This window comes from Spinacia oleracea, chromosome 1 (assembly GCF_020520425.1).
Source record: "Spinacia oleracea cultivar Varoflay chromosome 1, BTI_SOV_V1, whole genome shotgun sequence".
In the NCBI taxonomy this organism is placed as follows: domain Eukaryota; kingdom Viridiplantae; phylum Streptophyta; class Magnoliopsida; order Caryophyllales; family Amaranthaceae; genus Spinacia; species Spinacia oleracea.
The window spans coordinates 88,406,047-88,427,483 of record NC_079487.1 but is presented as its reverse complement, the minus strand read 5'-3'; the positions used below and the strand labels follow the sequence as shown (position 1 = coordinate 88,427,483).

The following is a 21,437-nucleotide window of genomic DNA, read 5'->3' as shown; positions in this document are numbered from 1 at the left end:
CGTTAGTGTTGTTTTAAATTAATTTTTAAGTTGTTTATTGCGATTCAAATATATTATACCTTTCAAAATAACTTCCTTCATAGTGTACTTTTTAATATTTCAGACACTATGTAGACATTTAAGTCCATCAACAATATTTCAGTCAATAATTCAAGATGGCTTAGTAAATTTGCCTGCCTTAGGAATCTTTATGCTTTTTGTGTATTGTCAATATCACATACTGTTTGTCATGACAATCCAAAACACTTGCATGCCTCTTACAATAATGTTTGGCATCCAATGCAAGAACAATCAATGAATATTGATTTCTCACACTTTCTACATAACCATACGTTTGTGCTTGTATTTCTACCACATTCACATTTCTTCCTACACCAATTAATTGAAAAAACATGTTGTTTAAAAAAAGTTCTAGTTCTAGCTCTTCTTCTTTTGATAACCAGTATGAAGAAATTGACGAGATGGTTGATAATTTCATCAATAATTACTTGTAAAACATGTTATTACCCCACCAACCCAGAGAGATCCAAGAGTTTATAAAAAATATAACAACGATAACCTTATCGTCTCGCAAGACCGGGAACGAGAAGAAGGTCATCACCGCTTGTACAATGATTACTTCGTTCCTAATGCGGTGTACAAAGCCGACATGTTTTGACGGAGGTTTTGAATGAGTAGGCCTCTTTTCTGTCATGTCATGGACACCTTGGCGGCAAATGATTTTTTCTTCCAGCAAATGTCGGATGCTACCGGGAGGCTCGGTTTATCCGGCTTAAAAAAGTGGACAACGTCTATAAGAATGTTAGCATACAACTTAGCTCCAGATGCGGTTGACGAACACCTGCACGTAAGTCAATCAACGGGAAGAAACTCACTACTACATTTCATTAATGGGGGTAATCAAGCACTTTGAAGATGACTATTTAAGGAGTCCACACTAGTAGATAAAATGTCATTTGCAACTCATCAATTACAACTCACGCAAGTCATACGCGTTGCAACAGAGGTTTGGTCAACGCGGGTCAATTATTAAATGAACTACTCGCAGAGAATTCATTGACCCCGAGTTGCGAAAAAGATTTTTTTTTAAAAATGGATAATTCGCAGCGCGCAGATACAGTACAAGTTGTAATTAGGGGAATATTTTGCAACTCCCGCCCTTGTCGATTGCTGCAATTCTAAATAGTCGCAACTTTGGCCCTATGAGATTGCTACAATTAGGTTGAAACATTCACTCACCTTCAATTCTCGAATGAGGTTGTATGCAGATCACTCACCTTCAATTCACTCACCTTCAATTCTCACCCAATTACGCAGATCTAGATCGAATTCAAAAAAAACCAGTGAAACCTAGGTTTTGCGATTCTCCATAGGCAATTTATTCCCCCTTCTACACAAATCTTACCCCCATTAACTCCCTTCTTCATCTTTGGTCTGCTCCTTCGCCGCGCGGCCATCGAAAAAGTTTCTTGCTCTCAACTCCGCGAACCCTGTTGCAGAAAAGTGGAGGGAGAAAGATGGATTTATCTAGGCTCTCCTTGCAAATATCCGAAATTGAGGTCTTCCTCTTTCTCCCTCGTTTTATTTTCGCATTTTTCTTTTCTCTTTGCCTTTTCCGGATCTTGTTGTTGATTGTCGCTTTTAAATTTGCATTCTTTGGATTTCTATTATGTTTATGTCATTTTTTTTAATTTCTTGCTTCAATTAGGATTGTGTCGGGTTTACGGAATTTGATTGTGGTTTTATCTTTCACAAGCTTTGACTTGGGTAACTTTGATTCTTTTTCGTTTGATTAGGATAGTTAGGGATGCAATGATTTATTCCCCTTGTTTTTATTTGGATTGCTAATTGATTTTGACTACCTGGTTCAGCTCCATTTGATCTTTAGTACTGTATGATCTTTATATGACAATCGTTGTTGTCTCTAGGTGTTGGTGTTTGAGGAATAATTGAAACATTGAGAAATAGAAGATACAAATCTATATCTTGCCTGAGGATTGTTCTATGGCATTTTCCAACTTTTGTTCGTTGTGTTGTTCTCTGAAAGTAGAATTTACTGGGCAGGACTAGTAAAGAGGTTGTCCTTACTAATATTGTTGGCGTGAATGGAGTTTGCGTTTTAGTTTGCAGGTATGCGTTTTAGCGGTCATGTTATTGTTTTATTGCCTATTTAGGTCGTAAATATTATTTGACCTGGCTGCCATTAGACTGCAGTAAAATTGACTGCATCTTACATGCTACTCCCTTAACTTGGGATAAATTTAGTGGTTGAAACTAACTTTGTATGGTTTTTAAGTTTTAGTTTTAGATGCTGCTTTATGTGTTTTAAATCACATGGATGCATCATAAAAGAAGTCTGCATTTAAATTTGCAGATTGTGTCTAGAACCATCACTTGTTTCTATCATTCTTTAGTAAGATACTGAATGTGATTATTATTGGTTTTAGATCGATTTACAAGGTTTTATATATTATAATGCAATGGATAAATGGTAATGCATGGATGCCCTTACAATTTTCAATATTCCAGAATGGTTATCAGTGGTTGAAGTGTGATCTCGTGATTTTCTTATGACATTAGGTGAAATATTTCTATATTTGTGAGATGAATGTAGTTATAGAGCACCACATTTTCATAGGGTTTTAGTATATTTTTAAGCCCGGATGGTTGTTGCTTTTTACACATCTTAAGTCTCTATCATTTGTGTCTGGCATTCACCGCGTTAGCTCCTTTGATTCGGAAAGCGACACCGTGTCCCTGCAGAAAGGACCATAATATATAGAGAAAGGGAGGGAGAGAAAGAGATAATAGAGAAAATATTTGTTTTTCTTATTCACTGGATCTTTTGATTTGTTATGTTGCTATGTTATGTTGGAAGCTAGGGAGGGAGAGAAAGAGAAAATAGAGAAAGGTTTTGTTATGAATTTGAATGATATCTGTATTTCATGTTGATCTGTGTTCCATACAAGATATGGTTTCAAAAAAACTGGATCTGCTTCTTCTAAATCGTAGTGGTGAATAGTGTGTTTGTTTGAAGTTTCCCCTCTTGTGCTTAGGGGATAGGGCTGTTTTCTAGAAGCGGACTTCTATATCTGTCACTGACTCACTGGTGGTGATGTGAAACCTTAAAGTTTTAGTTAAGTAAGATTTTTCAATTTATTCACTTGAGCCATAGATTGTTGAGGCGCCGAGGAAAACTTTGTTGGTGTTTTTATCATTTATTAAATCTGTTGGTGTTTCACTGTTGGTATCCTCAATTTATTCACTGTTGGTGTTTCAATTTACAGGACACGGCTAGATGAAGCAGAGCTATCAAAAACTATACCTGAGAATATATCAATAGAGGTATTTGCTTTCTGCTTTTTGACATAATTCGCTTCTGGTTATTGCAGGAACACCCTAGATTTTATGTTAATTTTATGTGTATAATCATACAACTTATTGTTTGACTTGTTTGCAGTAATATTATTATAAATTAATCAATTTTTTATGTTTTTATTTTAAGGACCCCTTGCTGGCATTGCTAGTTTCTTGAACCAAATCATCCATTTGACCTATTAAGGCGTGAGTTCTTCTACTAGGTGAGCATAATCTCCCGACTGTCATTCTCCTCTTCCATTTTAATTTAATATAATTTTCTTATGTGTGAGTTTTGAGATAATTTTTTAATAGCTTTTGTAGGTTTACAAATTGTTTCTTATTAGTTGTTTGTGTTATTTATTTGCCGAGGTAGGTTCATATAAAACATGTAATTAGTTTAAAATGAATAATTAGGTTCATTAGTTCAAAAATGGGAGCGAGAATGTCTCATTTTAGCCTAAATATGTCCATAACGACCCAACAAGCCTAAAACGTGCATAACCATATTGGAATGAGTCTTAGAAAGTTTAAACATAGCATATAAAACATGTAATTAGTTTAAAATGAGTCCATAGGTTCCCGAGTTCTAAAATGGGAGCGAAAATGTATCATTTTGGCCTAAATATGTCCGTAACGACCCAACAAACCTTAAACGTGCATAACTTTATTGGAATGAGTCTTAGAAAGTTTAAACATAGCATATATAACATGTAATTAGTTTAAAATGAGTCCTTAGGTTCTTTAGTGCAAAGTTGGTAGCGAAAATGCCTCAATTTGGCCCTATAAGGACCCAACGAGCCTTAAACGTGCATAACTAGATTGGAATGATGCTTAGAAAGTTTAAACAAAGCATATAAAACATGTAATTAGTTTAAAATGAATCATTAGGTTCATTAGTTCAAAAACGGGAGCGAAAATGTCTCATTTTAGCCTAAATATGTCCATAATGACCCAACAAGCCTAAAATATGCATAACCATATTGGAATGAGTCTTAGAAAGTTTAAACAAAACATATAAAACGTGTAATTAGTTTAAAATGAGTTATTAGGTTCTTTAGTGCAAAGTTGGGAGAGAAAATGCCTCAATTTGGCCTAAATATCTCCAATATGCGAGGAGTTGATTTAATGTTATACTTCGTTGTACAGATGAAATAATTCCTTTAAGTTTGGTTCATCCAAAACTCAAAGTACTTTGGTGCTAAATCCAAATGCTTCATAAACTCCATATATTTAATTTTTAGATATAATTTGTTATCTTTACATATATCTATGTTATTGTTCTAAATCTCTACATCTCCTCTCATTCGTTTAAATTATTTATTGATAATTTTTATTTATGGAAAGGAATCAAAAGAATATACATATATCTATGTTATTGTTTTAGTACTCCCTCCGTCCCGGAATACTCGCAACGGTTTGAATTTTTGCACTATTCACATGATTTACTTTGACCCTATTTTATTTATAATAATATGAAAATAAGTGTTAGCATATAATATATTGTTTGCTTCATCTTAATATATATTATCAAAATATTAATATTTTATATGTTTTTATAATATATAATTGAAGATATTGATGGTCATAGTTGTGCATTGACAAGCGTGTCCAGTCAAACCGTTGCGACTATTCCGGGACGGAGGGAGTATACGTCATACGTATTGATTATAAGCCTAAATACCAGTTAGGTTGGAGCTATAAAGAGCCCTTAAAAGACGGTTCATATATTATATATATATATATATATATATATATATATATATATATATATATATATATATATATATATATATATATATATATATTTATATGTTTGGTTTACTCATGTATGTGTAAGGTGTTATTTGCCGAAAATGAGGCGTCCTTGGATAGACGGCAAACGAACTAGTCTTGAATACTTGTCCGGAGTGGAGGAATTTTGTAGATAAGCTGTGGAACACCAAAGGAGTATTGGGGTTGGTATAATATTTTGCCCTTGTTGTGACTGCAAAAATGTCAAGAGATGGGATGACATAGAGGTCATAGAAGACCATCTGGTTCGTCGCGGGTTTAAACAAGACTATCACACATGGTATTGGCATGGTGAGAGTCTTGATTCAATGAATGAATATGGTGTTGATCATGAGGATAATGATGATAGTAGTGATGCAGAAAGTGTTGAGAGTGATGAGATGGATGAAGAAGATGGCGACGAGGAAGACCGGATGAGTGATATGATGGATGGGATTGGAGATCATGTAAAACCACAATCTAAGATGATGGAAAACTTGAACGAGGCTGCTAAAACACCGTTGTACCCTGGTTGTACAAAGTTCACAAAGTTGTTTGGTACCTTAGTACTTCATAATGTGAAAACAAAGTTCGGTTTCTCTGACGTGGGCTTTGATCATTTGTTAGAAAATTGGGTGAAATATTACCAGAGGGGAATACCCTCCCCTCTGTTAGGTTATGACACATATGACAATTCATAAATCATGCGGAAAAACCATAAAGCCAGGAAAGCATATTATTTACACATAATCCTTTAGCATAGAATAGATGCATACATGTTGTAGCGTGCCTTCCCTAGCTGCGCCCGAACCGAACAAGAACAAGTCTTTAGGACTCCAAATGTCGTCCCTCCGTAGATAGTCCACAGTACGTCCGGATCCGCCTCAAGTTAGACCAACTAGAATCGCCCTTAAGGTGCTTAGGAATTTCGGCTATGTGTTTGCAAGTGTATGGCTGATTTTTCTTTCAAAAACTTACCCTTTGAATACTTCAATCGTACCCATAAATTGTGACCCTAGGCACCTATTTATAGGGGTATGGAAAAGGAATTGTAATCCTACTAGGATGTGGATTTGCTAGTTAGAATCTTATTAGGAATCTAAATAACAAAATCAATCTATTAGGATTAGGATTTAATCTTTGCACGAATTCTAATAGGATTAGGATTCCCGCACAAGCGTTGCACGAGCCGTGCACCCGCGCAAGCCTTGCGGCCCACGCCAGGCGCACAGCGCTCGGCCCACGTTGCTGTGCTCTCGCGCGCGCGCGCCCTTGGCTGGGCCTGGCCTTGCGCTGGGCCTGGTCGAGGCGTGCCTTGGTGCGTGCGGCTCGCTGGGCGATGGCCTGGCTTCATGCTGGGCCTTCGTCTAGCGGGCCTCGTTCGATGCTAATTCGTACGATACGCTTCCGATTAAATTCCTGATTCCGGAATTCATTTCCGATACGAACAATATTTAATATTTCCGATTCCGGAATTAATTTCCGTTTCGAACAAATATTTAATATTTCCGTTTCCGGAATTATTTTCCGATTCCGATAATATTTCCGATTCTGACAATATTTCCGTTTCCGGCAATATTTCCGATTCTGGCAATATTTCCATTTCCGATAATATTTTCCGATACGTACCATGTTTCCGTTTCCGGCAACATCTACGACTTGGATAATATTTATATTTCCGATACGATCCATATTTCCGTTTCCGGCAATATCATCGTTTCCGGAGTATTCATTTCTTGCTTGTGACGATCTCAGCTCCCACTGAAACCAAGATTCGTCGATTCCGAATATCCATAGATAGAGTATTTACGTACTTGATCCGTTTACGTACTATTTGTGTGACCCTACGGGTTCAGTCAAGAGTAAGCTCGAGCGCTGGCTCGCTTGCAGTGAGCGCTGGCTCTCGTGCAGTGCCTTGCGAGGGTGAGCAGCAGCAGACGCGACACAGCAAAGAGGTTGCGCGCATCGTGGCCAGCGATGGTTGCGTGTGCGTATGGCCTATGGCTGTGCGTTGCGTGGTGATGTGCGTACCTTGTGTTACGATTAAATCGTTTTAAATTTTAATTTGAGATTTTCAGTTCATGTAATTTTAATTAATTTTAAAATTAATAATTTAAATTGTTTTCTTGGATTTTAATTTTGAATATTATAATTATTATAAATTTTAATTTATTCTAATTATTTTACTAAAATTAAAAACCTTGATTTAATTTAAATCCAACTGAAAAATAAATTAAATAAGTGGATTCAATTATAAATTTATATGAGCTTTAAATTTTAATTAAATTTCTATGTTTCCGGTTAGACTAGAAATACATTTTTATGTTTAAAATTAGTAAAGCATATGAATTTATTGGTTTAAGTGGGAGCAATTTTAGTCATAAACTCTTGATTAAGTCTACAAATCCTTTAAGGTCAAACAACTTTATTAGAATAAATAAGGACTGAATAATTGGTAGATTATTGGTGCTCTTAACTAATTGCTGGCAAATATTTATGTGATGCATACAATGTGTTTTAACTAACCAATTATGTGGGCCATTCATGATAATGAATGGATGAATGGTATATATATTGTATATGTACTGTTTTGCAGGTTATGAAGTGACTAGTATGGCCCAAATAGGATAGAAAATATGGTCTGCGTACCATTAATTTGAATGTAATTGGTCTAAAGCACCAAATTTGTTTTTCAATTCAAATATTTTCTGCGTACCATCAAATAGTTGTAATCAGTTTAATTATAGCTTATCCTACTTGAAGAAAATGGCGCATCCCACGGTGAAATTCAAGACGGAGTTTCCAATCCATTTTAAAGACGGACTTTGAAGTTGAAGCTTCAAGATGAAGTCGGGCCATACTAGATCACAATTATCTTATGCATTCTTTAAGTTATTTATTGCTTTTAAATGTCTTAAATATGCATGAGATTGTGGCTTGATTATGTTGCATGATTAAGGATTTTAGTTCACTTAAAATCTAACCAACATAGTAAGAGCCTTAAGTTCCAAACTTAAAAAAAAAAATTTGAGTTAAAAGGTTCCATGCCAAAATAACACTTACTTGGATATCCTTTACATCGATCTTAGTAATAGGTTTCCGCCATAGCGAGGTGTTACTTATCGATACTAAAGGGGTAAGGTACACAAATAATTGCGAGTACATGTTAGTTTTGGTGAAACTCAACGATATAAGTAAGGAGTCATTTTATGTCGTGGCAAAATCGATAGGTTTACCTAATAAGTTCTTAGACGTACCTATCAACCAAGAGTAGTTTCTAGAATATTAGCAAAAGGCTTTTGCTTATCTAAAATGTTTTAGAATTGAGTCAAAATACATAATGTGCTTAATTCTTCAATGGTTTTAGGGTCTTGGAATCATTTTATTCACACCTGTCGGAACAATAAATTCGAATAAAATGCTAATAACTTGTTTGAATTGCATGATTGCTTTAATTTTCAAGTTATTATTCATGATAAATGTTTAGATTTTGCATGCTTCAATGTATGTTTTAATTATTGTTTATAATTAAATATCTTGCACTACAGTAAATCCTTTTAGAAAGGTAATAGTAAATTTCCTCGATTGGTAGTGAATCCAAGAACGATTCACGGAAATGAGAGAAAATGAGCAATTTAAAATGTACGTTTCTTTTAGCGACTTTTATGGTTGTTTTCGAGTATCAAAGTCGAATGGCGAACCGATTGGTGCTTGTGAATTCAAAATACAATAAAGTTTTGAGATCATAAAGCATTGAGTTTAAACGCTCAGCTTTACCAATGGTTAACAACTTAATATCTTTGTCCATTTAATTCTTGAATAAGTCTAGACCCTAGACATTCGAATAGATTGATGCTTAGAGAACTTTAGAAGCTTCTGGTAAGATCATCTAGTTGAAACAAAATATTCAACATAAACTAAAATGGTAAAGAACCTTGTTGGTGACATTGGATATGTCTAGACAAAGTATAAAAGTCAACACTAGAGAATTCAATTCTTAAGTTTATAAGAAAGGGTACAAGAAATAGGAAAACAAGGAACAAGTGAAAGGAATTTACAATTCCATTTCTACCTAAAAGTTTATGTTTAAAGAGCAGTAACCTAACAATCAAACTTCCTTGGTATCATATACCGCTTGAGGTTCTTACTTCGGTAATAACTCAAAACAATGGAAGCTAGGCTACACTAATGACCTACAAGTGGGAAATGAAGCATGGCAATGCTACATTAGTTGTAGGGTCATCTAGTTTGTTTTAAGTCCTTTCAAAGGCTGGAACTTAATGGCTATTTTGTTCCATAATCAGCATACCTAAATTTCTGCTTCAAAACACAGAAAGACTCACATTCAGAAGAACGAAAACAATGCTTGTTTGTTTGTTTATTTGAATGAAATGGTCATTTACGGTTTGAGTCAATATGCTTGATTAAAAACAAACAACTCTTTAACAATAAAAACTTTACTAGGTTCAAATCAACCCCTTGATTTGAGTTCCACTAATCTTTGGCATTGTTACTTAGACCATGTCAACAAGTTAACATTCTAAAGCTTTATTTTAATGGACTTTTGAAAGTTGGTTGATTTCTAGATCAGTTCAAGACAAGCTAGTCTTACTTGTTGAAAGTAACAAAAGATATGAACTATTGTTAGAACGCCTAGACAATAGAGTTCAAAGCTAAAGAAAGATTTTATGACTTTATTATTTCACATAGATTTGAGTGAATATAGGTTTATTTACTCAAAGTGATATAAGTTTGAATCTGTTTGGCTAGTTCAAAGATTCAGAAGTATAAAATCCACTTGGCAAGAAATCATAAAGATCTAGGTTAAATCATGTTGATGATTTCTTATACGAAAAATGATCATCAATGATTGTGTGTTGAAATTTCACGATCTAGCTCCATAAGATATGGTATATCTGAGTTGGAATGATCGAAGTCAATTAATACTTGATTCGATCAAATGATGAATCATAAAGAATTTTCCTATAATTTCTAAACAAAATGCTCTACTACCACCAAACAAAACCAAATTCGTCAAAGCTATTGAAAAGTAATTTCAGAATATCTTTTCATAATATATCTAAAGAGTTCATAAACTTAGTGGGAGCTTAGTGTTTGTTATTCAACAAACTAAGGCCCAAGTATAGATATATGTTTCGTTGTGATTTATTCAAATGAGACACAAAGGTATTGTTTCTACCACGAATTTTTGAGAACATAATGTTTGTTTGCTCGAAATAATGTCCTTTTGGAGATTCGTTTCCAAAATGACAAGTGGGAGAAAATAGACCTTGAAAGTCTTCGAGGCGAACAACAAACATAAACGGATGTTCAGGAGGCTTTTCGAAGTTCTTTAGAAAATCCAAACATGTATTCTTTAAGGATTTTAGAAGTGGCTTTAAAGAATAGACATCTCTTAGAAGACTTTACAAGTGCTTCAAGCAGAACAGAATATTCAAAGGACTTTCAATTGGCTATTGATATTCTATTGTTTGATGTTCTATATCCAAGTAGACATAGAGTTCAAGTCACTGAAACTATGAGATTCTTCTATTAGATAGTGAAGAAACATGGAGTTCAGGTCACTGAAGCTATGCGATTCTTCTATTAGATAGTGAAGAAACCTACAACTTGCAGTCAAACTATTAATGAGTTTGTGACCTGTAAGAAAGCTATGACGAAACTCAGATTCCCTAAAATGGTTAGAGGCCATATATAGACTCAAATGTTTTAAATGGTTAGAGGCCATAAAATATACTCAATGTTTTGATGAAAAAAATGAAATTTTGTTGATTTGCAAGAATAGTTTCACACCAATTGGTTGCAAGTTTGTTTGAAGGATAAAACCATCAAACATGAAATTGTGTTCACACACAAAGCTAGATTAGTTGCTAAAGGTTACAAGAAAATTCAACGTGTGGATTGTGTTGAAACCCCATGCAAAATCGTAATGCTTAAATCTATAATTCAAGCAATGATTGCATATTGGTACATATGGCAATTGGATGACAAAACGTATTCCTCAATCAAATGTTGGAAGAAACTATGTACATGACATGTCATAGGAATTGTGGATCCAAATAATGCTTGAAATGAATGCTAGCTTATGAAATCTAAGTACAGATTTAAGCAAGCAATTGGGAATTGGAATTGTATTTTAGTGAAGCTAATAAGTATTTTAGTTTTATAAAATATACATGATTCTTATAGATATATAAGAAGTTTAGTGGGAGTACATAAAACTTAATTGGTCCTATGTGTATCACACACATATCTCTCTATTGTGAAATAACATTCAAATGCTAATGACTTAGAGTTGAAATTATTTATCAACGATGGACCATGGCGAAACTTAGTACATAATGGGTATTAAGTTCTAGTTACAAAGATCTTATAATATTGTTTTGGATTAAGTAATGACATTTACTGAATCAAACACGAGAGACTCCATTTGAGACATTCGACCCATATGAATAAATCTAAGTAAAGAATGTTTGAACTATGTATAAGCATTTACTAAGTTAAACATCAAAGAATCTAAGTAAGATTCTTAACCTATATTACATGTCAAAGAATTTAGTTGGATTCAGTATCTACTGAAATTGAATGAGCTAAAGTTACATGAATAGAATTCAATTGGGAATTATTCTGCAAAAGAATTTATCATGTATGATAAAATATGAGGATCGCCAAAAACGTATCGTATGACTTTAGGCATGACGAACATATACCAATCTCTATTGATCTAAGTGAAGATCAACTAGATTGAGATCAAGAATACTTATGGTACTTGAAAAGGTACATAGGAATAGTTCTTGATTCAAGGAAATAAAGATATGTTAAATATTGATGCTACACGCATAAACACTGACAAAGGATCAAGCAAGACCCTTTGGAGTTAACCATTGATAAGTACGAGCTATAGAGCTAGCATCGTGTTTTGAAATGGCAACATGGATTGGAGACCATGAGTTGTTGCGTGGAAAATTAAATATTAATTTCTATGTTCTAAGATACAGCTGGAAAGTCTTCCACATATCTGTGAACTGCTTGGATAAGTAAATCCAAACAAAGCATCACTAGCAACCTATACAGTTGAAGTAAAAGTACTTATTGCCTAAGAAGCAATTAAATAGGGTTGTTTATGTTAAAGAGTTCTTCATTGAACTTGGGTAGATCACATGTCTGCTGACTTGATGGTTCTTCATTGCAAAATGCGTAGAACCACTCTTGTAGCTAGAAAGAATAGATCACAAACTAAACACACTCAAAAGATCTTATCATCCTATCTCGAAAAGACATTCGATGAAAAGGATATTAAGATTGGCAAAGAATGATAACTAAACCTATGCAACAAGTGAGAAGCAACACTCACATTGTAGCACTGGAAATCAAGCATAGCTTTGAATTCCATGAACTGTTTTTAAAGATGGGTTCGAGGCCCATGGTTGTAAAACATTGGGGTTAAACATTTATCATATATGAAATGTATTTTCATATTCCATTTAATCTTGGTTTAGTATTAAATGATGATTCCCTTCAATTTGACGAAATATTCAAGATAGACTGTCAGGACCAGTCCTGTGACTAAGAAATGTCTATCAAGTGAACTTGAATGTCAAAAGTTGAAAATGGTCCCTGGTCAGAGTTTTCTATAAAGATGGACGCATAGAAAACGTTAGACGACTAGAATGCAAGATGACTAGTAGTTCTGTTTCTTGAACTATGTGAACATGGCAATGTCGTAATCATTTGCATAGATATTTACTTTAGGAAGACTATTATCGGACAGACCTATGAAACCTTACTGTAAGAGATGAAAATCTGTCATAAGTAAATTTCATTAAAATTATTAGACACTGAATCCTCAATACCTGAGTGATTTGAGATTACTTGTTTGAGAACTGGTTACTTTGACGTTGACCAACCGTCGCACCGTAAAAGGAGGCTATAAAGGCAACGCTCAGGTAATCACCTATCAAACGAAGTCTAATCTCAAGATCGCAAGATTGGGATTGTCCTCCCATAAATCGGGATGAGATGCTTAAAAGTTGTACAAGGCCACTCGGAGAGCTAGAAACTGTGAAATGCATGGCCGTGCTCGGATGAATCATAGGCTATGATTATCTGTTTATTTGATCAGTTGAACTCTGAAACCGAGAAACACCTCTGGACATAATAAGGATGACAACTCTTACCTTATGTTCAAGAGCAAGCATCGAGCGACAAAGGAATTAGGAAATGCACACTTGTCCCTAAGGACAAATGGGAGACTGAAGGAAATAATGCCCTTGGTCCAAGTATGCATATAATATTAAGTCTAATAAATGCGGTTCAGTATTAATTAACAAGTTAATAATTCAATGAGATCAAGTGAGCTGAATGTCTAGCTAGAGGCCGCTTCAGTTCAAGTGGAATTAATTATATTAATCCACAGCTTACTCTTGACTGAACCCTTAGGGTCACACAAATAGTACGTAAACGGATCAAGTATTTAATGGAATTAAATACTCCATCTATGGATATTCGGAAACGACGGATCTTGGTTTCAGTGGGAGCTGAGATCGTCACAAGCAAGAAATGAATACTCCGGAAACGATGATATTGCCGGAAACGGAAATATGGATTGTATCGGAAATATAAATATTATCCAAGTCGTAGATGTTGCCGGAAACGGAAACATGGTACGTATCGGAAAATATTATCGGAAATGGAAATATTGCCGGAATCGGAAATATTGCCGGAAACGGAAATATTGTCAGAATCGGAAATATTATCGGAATCGGAAAATAATTCCGGAAACGGAAATATTAAATATTTTTTCGAAACGGAAATTAAATCCGGAATCGGAAATATTAAATATTGTTCGTATCGGAAATGAATTCCGGAATCGGGAATTTAATCGGAAGCGTATCGTACGAATTAGCATCGGACGAGGCTCGCTAGACGAAGGCCCAGCACGAAGCCAGGCCATGCCTAGCAAGCCACACGCATCACCAACACACGCCAAGCCTCGACCAGGCCCAACGCAAGGCCAGGCCCAGCCAAGGCCTTGGGCGCGCGCGCGGACACAGGCAGCAAGCATGGGCCGAGGCGCTGTGCGCTCAGCGTGGGCCGCTAGGCCTGCGCGAGTGTGTGGTACTCGTGCGATGCTCGTGTGCGTGCTATACGAATCCTAAAGCTATCAGGATTCGATATATGATTAAATTCCTAATCCTAAAAGATAAATTAATTAAATAAGAGTTCTACTAGGATTCTAATTTAATTAATTCGTATCCTAGTAGGATTCCAATTCTCTTTCCATACCCCTATAAATATGTGGCCTGGGTTCACCATTTATATCGAGATTTGAAGTTTTCAAAAGGTAAGATTTTCAAGCAAAAATCAGCCAAACACTTGCAACCCAAATAGCCGAAAATCCTAGTAACCTTAAGGGCGGTTCTAGTTGGTCAAGCTTAAGGCGGATCCGGACGTGCTGTGGTCTATCTACGGAGGGACGACACTTGGAGTCCTAAAGACTTGTTCTTGTTCGGTTCGGGCGCAGCTAAGAAGGGCACGCTACAAAGTGTATGCATCTGAATTATGCTAAATGATTATGTGTAAATAATATGTTTCCTGGCTTAATGGTTTTTCCGCATGATTTATGTTTATTCATATGTATCATAACCTAACAACATTGTTGAACATAACTGGAAAGACAAAGGACACTAGAAGGTGCGACTAGACTTGAAAAAAAGGAATATTCGACCAGAGTTGTGGCCTGTGGATAAGGAGGGTAAGAAGAAGTCATATTTGCCTCCGGCTTGCTACACATTGTCCCGTCAAGAAAAGCGAATTTTATGTGAATGTCTATATAACATCAAGGTACCTTCAGGGTACTGTGCGAACATGAAAAGGCTAGTTTCTTTGACCGACTTGGAGTTAAATGGTATGAAATCCCATGATTGTCATGTGATGATGCAAGTTTTTTTGCCGATCGCTCTTCGTGGAATTTTACCAAAGCATGTGAGACATGTCATTGTTAAGTTGTGTTTGTTTTTCGACTCGATTTCTAGCAAAGTGATCGACCCGGAAAAACTAGATGCACTTCAAGCTGATATAGTTGAAACGTTATGTAAATTAGAAATGTATTTTCCACCATCCTTTTTTGACATAATGATCCATTTAATTGTGCATTTGGTTCGGGAGGTTAAGATGTGTGGTCCAGTGCACTTGCGTTACATGTACCCCTTTGAGTGACATATGGTGGTCTTGAAAGGTAGAGCACGAAATCCAGCAAAACCTGAAGGTAGCATCGTGAAAAATACTTTGGCTGAAGAGATATGATTGCGAAACATTGTGCTGAGTTAAACTCTTAAACGTTTTGAGTTAATTCACAACTCTCTAATCCGTAAGGATTGATTTCATCTAAACGCGTTTTAAAGATGTTATTTGTGAAAATATATCTTTTGAAAAGAGTCCTAAATTGGTTTGAATTAGAATCTAGGGTAAACTCTTGGTTTCCTATATAAACACCTTAAGTTCTCTGCGAAAGTTTTTTATCAGACTTATTTACATTAACCGGAAGCTTTCAGGTATTACCCTTAAAGTCTTAATCTTTAAAGAGTCTGTTCCTGTTCCCATATAGAGCAGTATTTGTTACGTGGTCTTATATCTAGTAGTTAGTATTAAGTTTAATATTACTTTATTTTCAGTCTAAAGTGTTGAGATATTGTATGTTAAGCCTGAGTCAGGCTTATTTGAGCAAGAGAGAAGATCTCACAAGAGATCTGTGAGGAGAAGCAGTTGAGGGACTGTTTCTGTAAGGGAAGGAACAACGAGGGGTTGTTTCTGGTCATCTGTAGTCATAGGCGACTAACAGATTGTGGCCCGAGTAGATTAGGCTTGTAAAGAAACTGAGTTGTTTTGCCTAATTAGTGAATGTGTTTAAGTCCCCAAAGGGGCCGTGGTTTTTTCCTCTCTATTGGGCCTAGATAGTTTTCCACGCTAAATCTCGCTTGCATATTTTACTGTTTCTGTTCCTAGTAGTTTAATTTTTGTAAAACCATAAAATATCAATTCACCCCCCCTCTTGAGGAACTCCGTGGAACTAACAAACCAACTAAACATGTACTATTGGCATCAACAGTTCCGAATTGAATGTCCAGTCTTATATTGGCGGCGCGTGGCGCGGTCGCTGTGAGCTATCAGCGCGTCTCCTGTGTGACCGGTCACACCATCAACTTGATGGTGTGACGAGCGCGAAACCAACGACGTCAAATCTGGTCCCTTCCTGACAACCTCCACTTTCTCCTTCCTCTCCTCAACTGCGACGCTCGACGACAATGACAACATGCTTAAGGACTTCTCGATGATGGGTGTGACGGAGCATAGATTCATGGCGTTGATTAACCGAAAAAACCGCACCTGTATTACATTGGGCTGTTTGATTTCTAGAAACTTGCTTCATTGTTCATCATCTTCTCTACACAACAACCAAAGAAATGTTTCCAAAGAAGATAAACAAATGATTGTTCATAATCCTCCCTGTTAATCACGTGGTTTGATTTCGATCACGTCTAAGCAACCTTTTCTTTAGAGATGATGAAGGAACGTATGAGTTGTTTAATGACAAACCTAAACTATAAAATTACTCCCCCTAAAACTATAAAAGTAACAGGCTAAAACTATAAAAGTACTCCCTCTATAACTATAAAGTAACGTTTAAACTATAAGCGTACCTCCCCTAAAACAATAAAAAAAAAGTAACAGATCTAAACTATAGAAGTAACATACCTAAACTAAAAAAATTACCTCATCTAAAATTATAAAAAAAAAGTAACGTGTCTAAACTATAGAAGTAACATACCTAAACTAAAAAGGTACCTCCCCTAAAACTACTCCGTATAAAAAAAAGTAACATGTCTAAACTATAGAAGTAACATACCTAAACTAAAAAGGTACCTCCCCTAAAACTACTCCGTATAAAAAAAGTAACATGTCTAAACTATAGAAGTAACGTACCTAAACAAAAAAGTACCTCCTCTAAAATTATACTCCCTCCGTCCTTTAATACTCGCACCGGTTTGACCGGTGCGGAGTTTAAGACATTTAAATTGACTTATTACTTTAATGGGTGTTAGTTGATAGTGGGGTATTTTTTTAATATAGTTAGTGGGAAATTGGTAAGAGGTGGAGGGTGGTGAGTGGGGGTGTAATTTTTAAATGATTTTTTGTAGGGAATAGGGGTGTAGTGGGGTTAGTAAGTAAGTGTGAGAAATAATATAATATTGGTATAAACTTCCATTTATAGAAGCGGTGCAAGTATTAAGGGACAGCCCGAAAAGGAAAGCGGTGCGAGTATTAAGGGACGGAGGGAGTAAGAAAAAGTAACATGTCTAAAGTATAGAAGTAACATACCTAAACTAAAAAGGTATCTCCCCTAAAACTAATCCCTATAAAAAAAGTAACATGTCTAAACTATATAAGTAACATAACTAAACTAAAAAAGTACCTCCCCAAAAACTATAAAAATAACAGGCTTAAACTATAAAAAAAAAGTAACAGATCTAAACTATAGAAGTAACATACCTAAACTAAAAACGTACCTCCTCTAAAATTATAAAAACAAAGTAACATGTCTAAATTATAGAAGTAACATACCTAAACTAAAAAGGTACATCCCCTAAAACTACTCCGTATAAAAAAAAGTAACATGTCTAAACTATAGAAGTAACATACCTAAACTAAAAAAGTACCTATTCTAAAATTATTAAAAAAAGTAACATTTCTAAACTATAGAAGTAAATACCTAAACTAAAAAGGTATCTTCCCTAAAACTACTCCGTATAAAAAAAGTAACATGTGTAAACTATAGAAGTAACATACCTAAAATAAAAAAGTACCTCCCTAAAACTATAAAAATAACAGGCTTAAACTATAATAGTAACAAACTAAAAAAATAACTCCCCTAAATTTTTTTTTTTTTTAATAGTAATTAGTTTATTTTTAATATTATTTTGAGTTGCTTATTATTCTGTATGTTATTATTGAAATACTTAACATTATATTGAGGGTTGCTACTCATAATATTATGTATTACAATAAAAGAAATGAAAATGTGTGTTCCAAGAAAAGTGAGAATAATTGCAGAAATGAAAAAGAGAGGAAAAAAAAGCAATGAAAAACTAGAAAAATGTCGTGGCCAGTATTCGAACCCACGACCTATCTAGTTGAAGATAGCTATACTATAAGGAAGTCTAATCATTGAGCCAACAAGCTTGCTTTTGATATATGTCTTCCCGTTAAATTATAAAACAACTACATTGCTATTGGAAGCACTCAAATATCAAGTGTGAACGAGTCGATGGTGTGGCTGGTCTCATATGAGAATTTGGGGTGAGCTATTGAGTGTTTTGACATGGCCTAATATGGGGAAGTATAGTTGTGCATTAAGTTTATAGATGTTGTCGCAATTGTAGGAATACCATTCATTTTGGGTTCCTTAAAAATAAAAGAAACAAATAGTTAAAAATAAAAATCTCTATTAATAACACAAGATCACTAAGAAAATTTAGGATTCCGTTAAAAGTGGGTTGGCTCTCCTTGTAATCTCTATTTTCTCCACTCCTCATTTTTATTTCTTTCAATTCTTCATATTAGTAAATCATTCCCTTCAGGAAGGGAATAAAGAAAAAAACAAAAAAAAAACATAATCTTCCTCAATTAACTTCAAATAAGGGGGGCCAATTGAATATTAATTTGCAACCCCAGAACGGCAACCAGACGAGTAGTTTCTTAGTTTTGAAGGGAGAGGGAAATATGAAGCTAACGTCTACAAGTATGGCTACATGGATTGTTATCATGGTAGCTTTGTCGAGTGCATTAATCAGGCAGGCGGTAGGGCAAGGATTCAACTACAAAGAGGCGTTAAGCAAATCCGTCCTTTTCTTAGAATGTCAAAGATCGGGGAAGCTGCCTCCCTCTAACAGGATCCCTTGGCGCGGTGATTCTGGTCTTGATGATGGCAAGCTTGCTAATGTGTGTATATGTTCCCTCTTTCTTTCTATCTCTTTTTCCTCCCACAAAATAAATCACATACTCCATAATAAAGAAACTATTGCATATACAAGTACCTGAACAAGTGATTCATGTTTAACATGAATTTAAATAATGCAGGTGGACCTGGTAGGGGGATATTATGATGCAGGAGACAATGTAAAGTACGGGCTACCAATGGCGTTCACGGTGACGACCCTGGCATGGGGAGCTATCTTCTATGAGTCTCAGTTGCAGGCTGCAGGGGAACTCCAGAATGTGATAGATGCCATCAGATGGGGAACTGATTATTTCCTGAAATGTAGCTCCAGACGAAATCGCTTGTACGTTCAGGTTGGAGATCCTTTGGTGGATCATCAGTGTTGGATTCGCCCTGAGAATATGCAAACCACACGTACTGTCTTACAGATTGACGAACATAAACCTGGTACTGAGATTGCTGCTGAAACTTCTGCTGCCATGGCTGCTGCTTCTATTGTCTTCCGCAAAACCGATAAAAAATATGCTCGCCGACTCCTCAACAAGGCTAAATCAGTAATGCACTAATTCTTACTCACTACATTAACGACTAATGCATGCATGAATCATGATATCTAATGATTAATTAACCTAATATGACATTGGTCCCTTGCGCAGCTCTTTAGATTTGCTGGAAGTTTTAAAGGAACGTTCGATGGAGAATGCCCCTTCTACTGCTCTTTCTCTGGCTCTAATGTAAGCTCCTATCTCTCTCTCTATCTAGACTGCACATTTCTCTTTTCCAGATAATCAGGATTTGTAAAGCAACCAACTTTGTACATTGCAGGACGAGATGCAATGGGCTGCAACATGGCTGTACAAGGCCACCCAGAACCAAACCTACTACCATTACATCGAAGATCAGTCTGTTGATGCTACCATAAGTGAATTTAATTGGGACCTCAAATATGCCGGAAGCCAGATCCTTCTCACCGAAGTAAGTGCTCACCTTACAATTTTACTTGGTATCTGGATATACCAAGTAATTGCAATATAATACTAACTTGGTTGTTTATTAACAAAATGATGATCTTGTGTTGCAGCTGTATTTTCAAGGGCAACAGAACTTGGATGAGTACAAGAAGATGGCTGACAGTTACATATGTGCAATACTCCCCAGCAGTCCTTATGCCCAAGCTCCCTTCACGCCTGGTACCCATAATTACTACTACACCTGACCACTAAAACATAACCCATATTTCCTGTCAATTCTTGCATAACACCATATTTATCATGATTATGTACCCAACATGTATTAGCATCCAGATTTAGTTGTTGCTGCTGTTTTTACAATTAGTGGTGATGATTATCATCAGGAGGACTGCTTTACATGAGAGATGGAGCCAATTTGCAGTATGCTACAGCTGCAGCTTTGGCATTCAGCGTCTACGGTGATTTGCTTGAAAGATACAAACAGCAGGTCTTTTGTGGTAGCAAGCAATTTGGATCTGCTGACCTCCTCGGTTTTGCTAAGAAACAGGTACTCACATCGATAATCTTGCATCTAAAATGATTAGCTTCATTATAAGCCCAACACTTTCTGTCATACTAATATATCAAGTGATGGGTGGGACAGATGGATTATATATTGGGAGCGAATCCACAGCAGAGGTCATACATGGTAGGATTTGGAAAGAATTTCCCACAACAGCCACATCATAGAGGAGCATCAAATCCTGTCATGCCAAAGTCTCAAGTAGTGACCTGTGCTAAGACTTTTCTTGACTACTTCGTTAAAAATTCTCCAAACCCAAACGAGCTCACTGGTGCCATCGTTGGTGGTCCTGACAAGGGTGATAATTTTCAAGACCGACGTAACCTTGGGAACTATGAAGAACCATGTACCTATATTAACTCTTGCGCTATTGGTGCCTTGGCTAGATTAACGTCCTCATCCTAAATAATAAGTACATTACCTATCTCACATTTCACTCTACATTAATATACAAAGTATATCTACTGATCTATTAGTATCTAGCTTAAGAACTCAATGTGATCTGTGCAGACTGCAGAACTTACATGGTTAAGAAGAAACTTAATGGCATGTACAACACCTAGTCTTCACATCAAAACAAGGTCGGGATGGGATGATCGCATGATAACCATCTCTCAGATGGATGCTAATTTATTTCGGTTATGAGTAATTAACACAGAGTTTTATTTTGCATGTAAACAAACTCTGCAAAAGACTACAACCATCTCATATATTTATATTATATATATACTCAGTAATATATTTGTATGTATATGCG

General features: G+C 35.7%; 1 protein-coding gene across 2 annotated transcripts; it reads left to right on the top strand.

Moving 5' to 3' along the window:
• Positions 1–1,138: 1,138 nt before the first annotated feature.
• Positions 1,139–21,431, top strand: LOC110775519 (endoglucanase 16). 2 transcript variants are annotated; one of them, XM_056835776.1, is made up of 10 exons: positions 1,139–1,559; positions 3,288–3,345; positions 3,506–3,581; positions 19,288–19,701; positions 19,804–19,881; positions 19,973–20,122; positions 20,229–20,337; positions 20,502–20,665; positions 20,762–21,092; positions 21,191–21,431. In XM_056835776.1, the coding sequence occupies exons 4-9, from the start codon at positions 19,345–19,347 to the stop codon at positions 21,083–21,085; spliced, it is 1,182 nt and encodes a 393-aa protein (XP_056691754.1). In that variant the 5' UTR covers positions 1,139–1,559; positions 3,288–3,345; positions 3,506–3,581; positions 19,288–19,344; the 3' UTR covers positions 21,086–21,092; positions 21,191–21,431. The 2 variants fall into 2 exon arrangements, with proteins under 2 accessions (XP_056691754.1, XP_021835813.1); XM_021980121.2 differs by lacking the exons at positions 1,139–1,559; positions 3,288–3,345; positions 3,506–3,581 and adding an exon at positions 18,116–19,149.
• Positions 21,432–21,437: the final 6 nt, after the last annotated feature.

What these genes read in the sequence shown, in the direction of transcription:
- LOC110775519 (XM_021980121.2), top strand. Translation starts at nt 18,931, where the DNA reads ATGAAGCTAACGTCTACAAGTATGGCTACATGGATTGTTATCATGGTA. An exon ending in ATGATGGCAAGCTTGCTAAT is followed by an intron (nt 19,150 to 19,287) that starts GTGTGTATATGT and finishes TAAATAATGCAG; the next exon opens with GTGGACCTGGTAGGGGGATA. An exon ending in CCAAGCTCCCTTCACGCCTG is followed by an intron (nt 20,338 to 20,501) that starts GTACCCATAATT and finishes GATTATCATCAG; the next exon opens with GAGGACTGCTTTACATGAGA.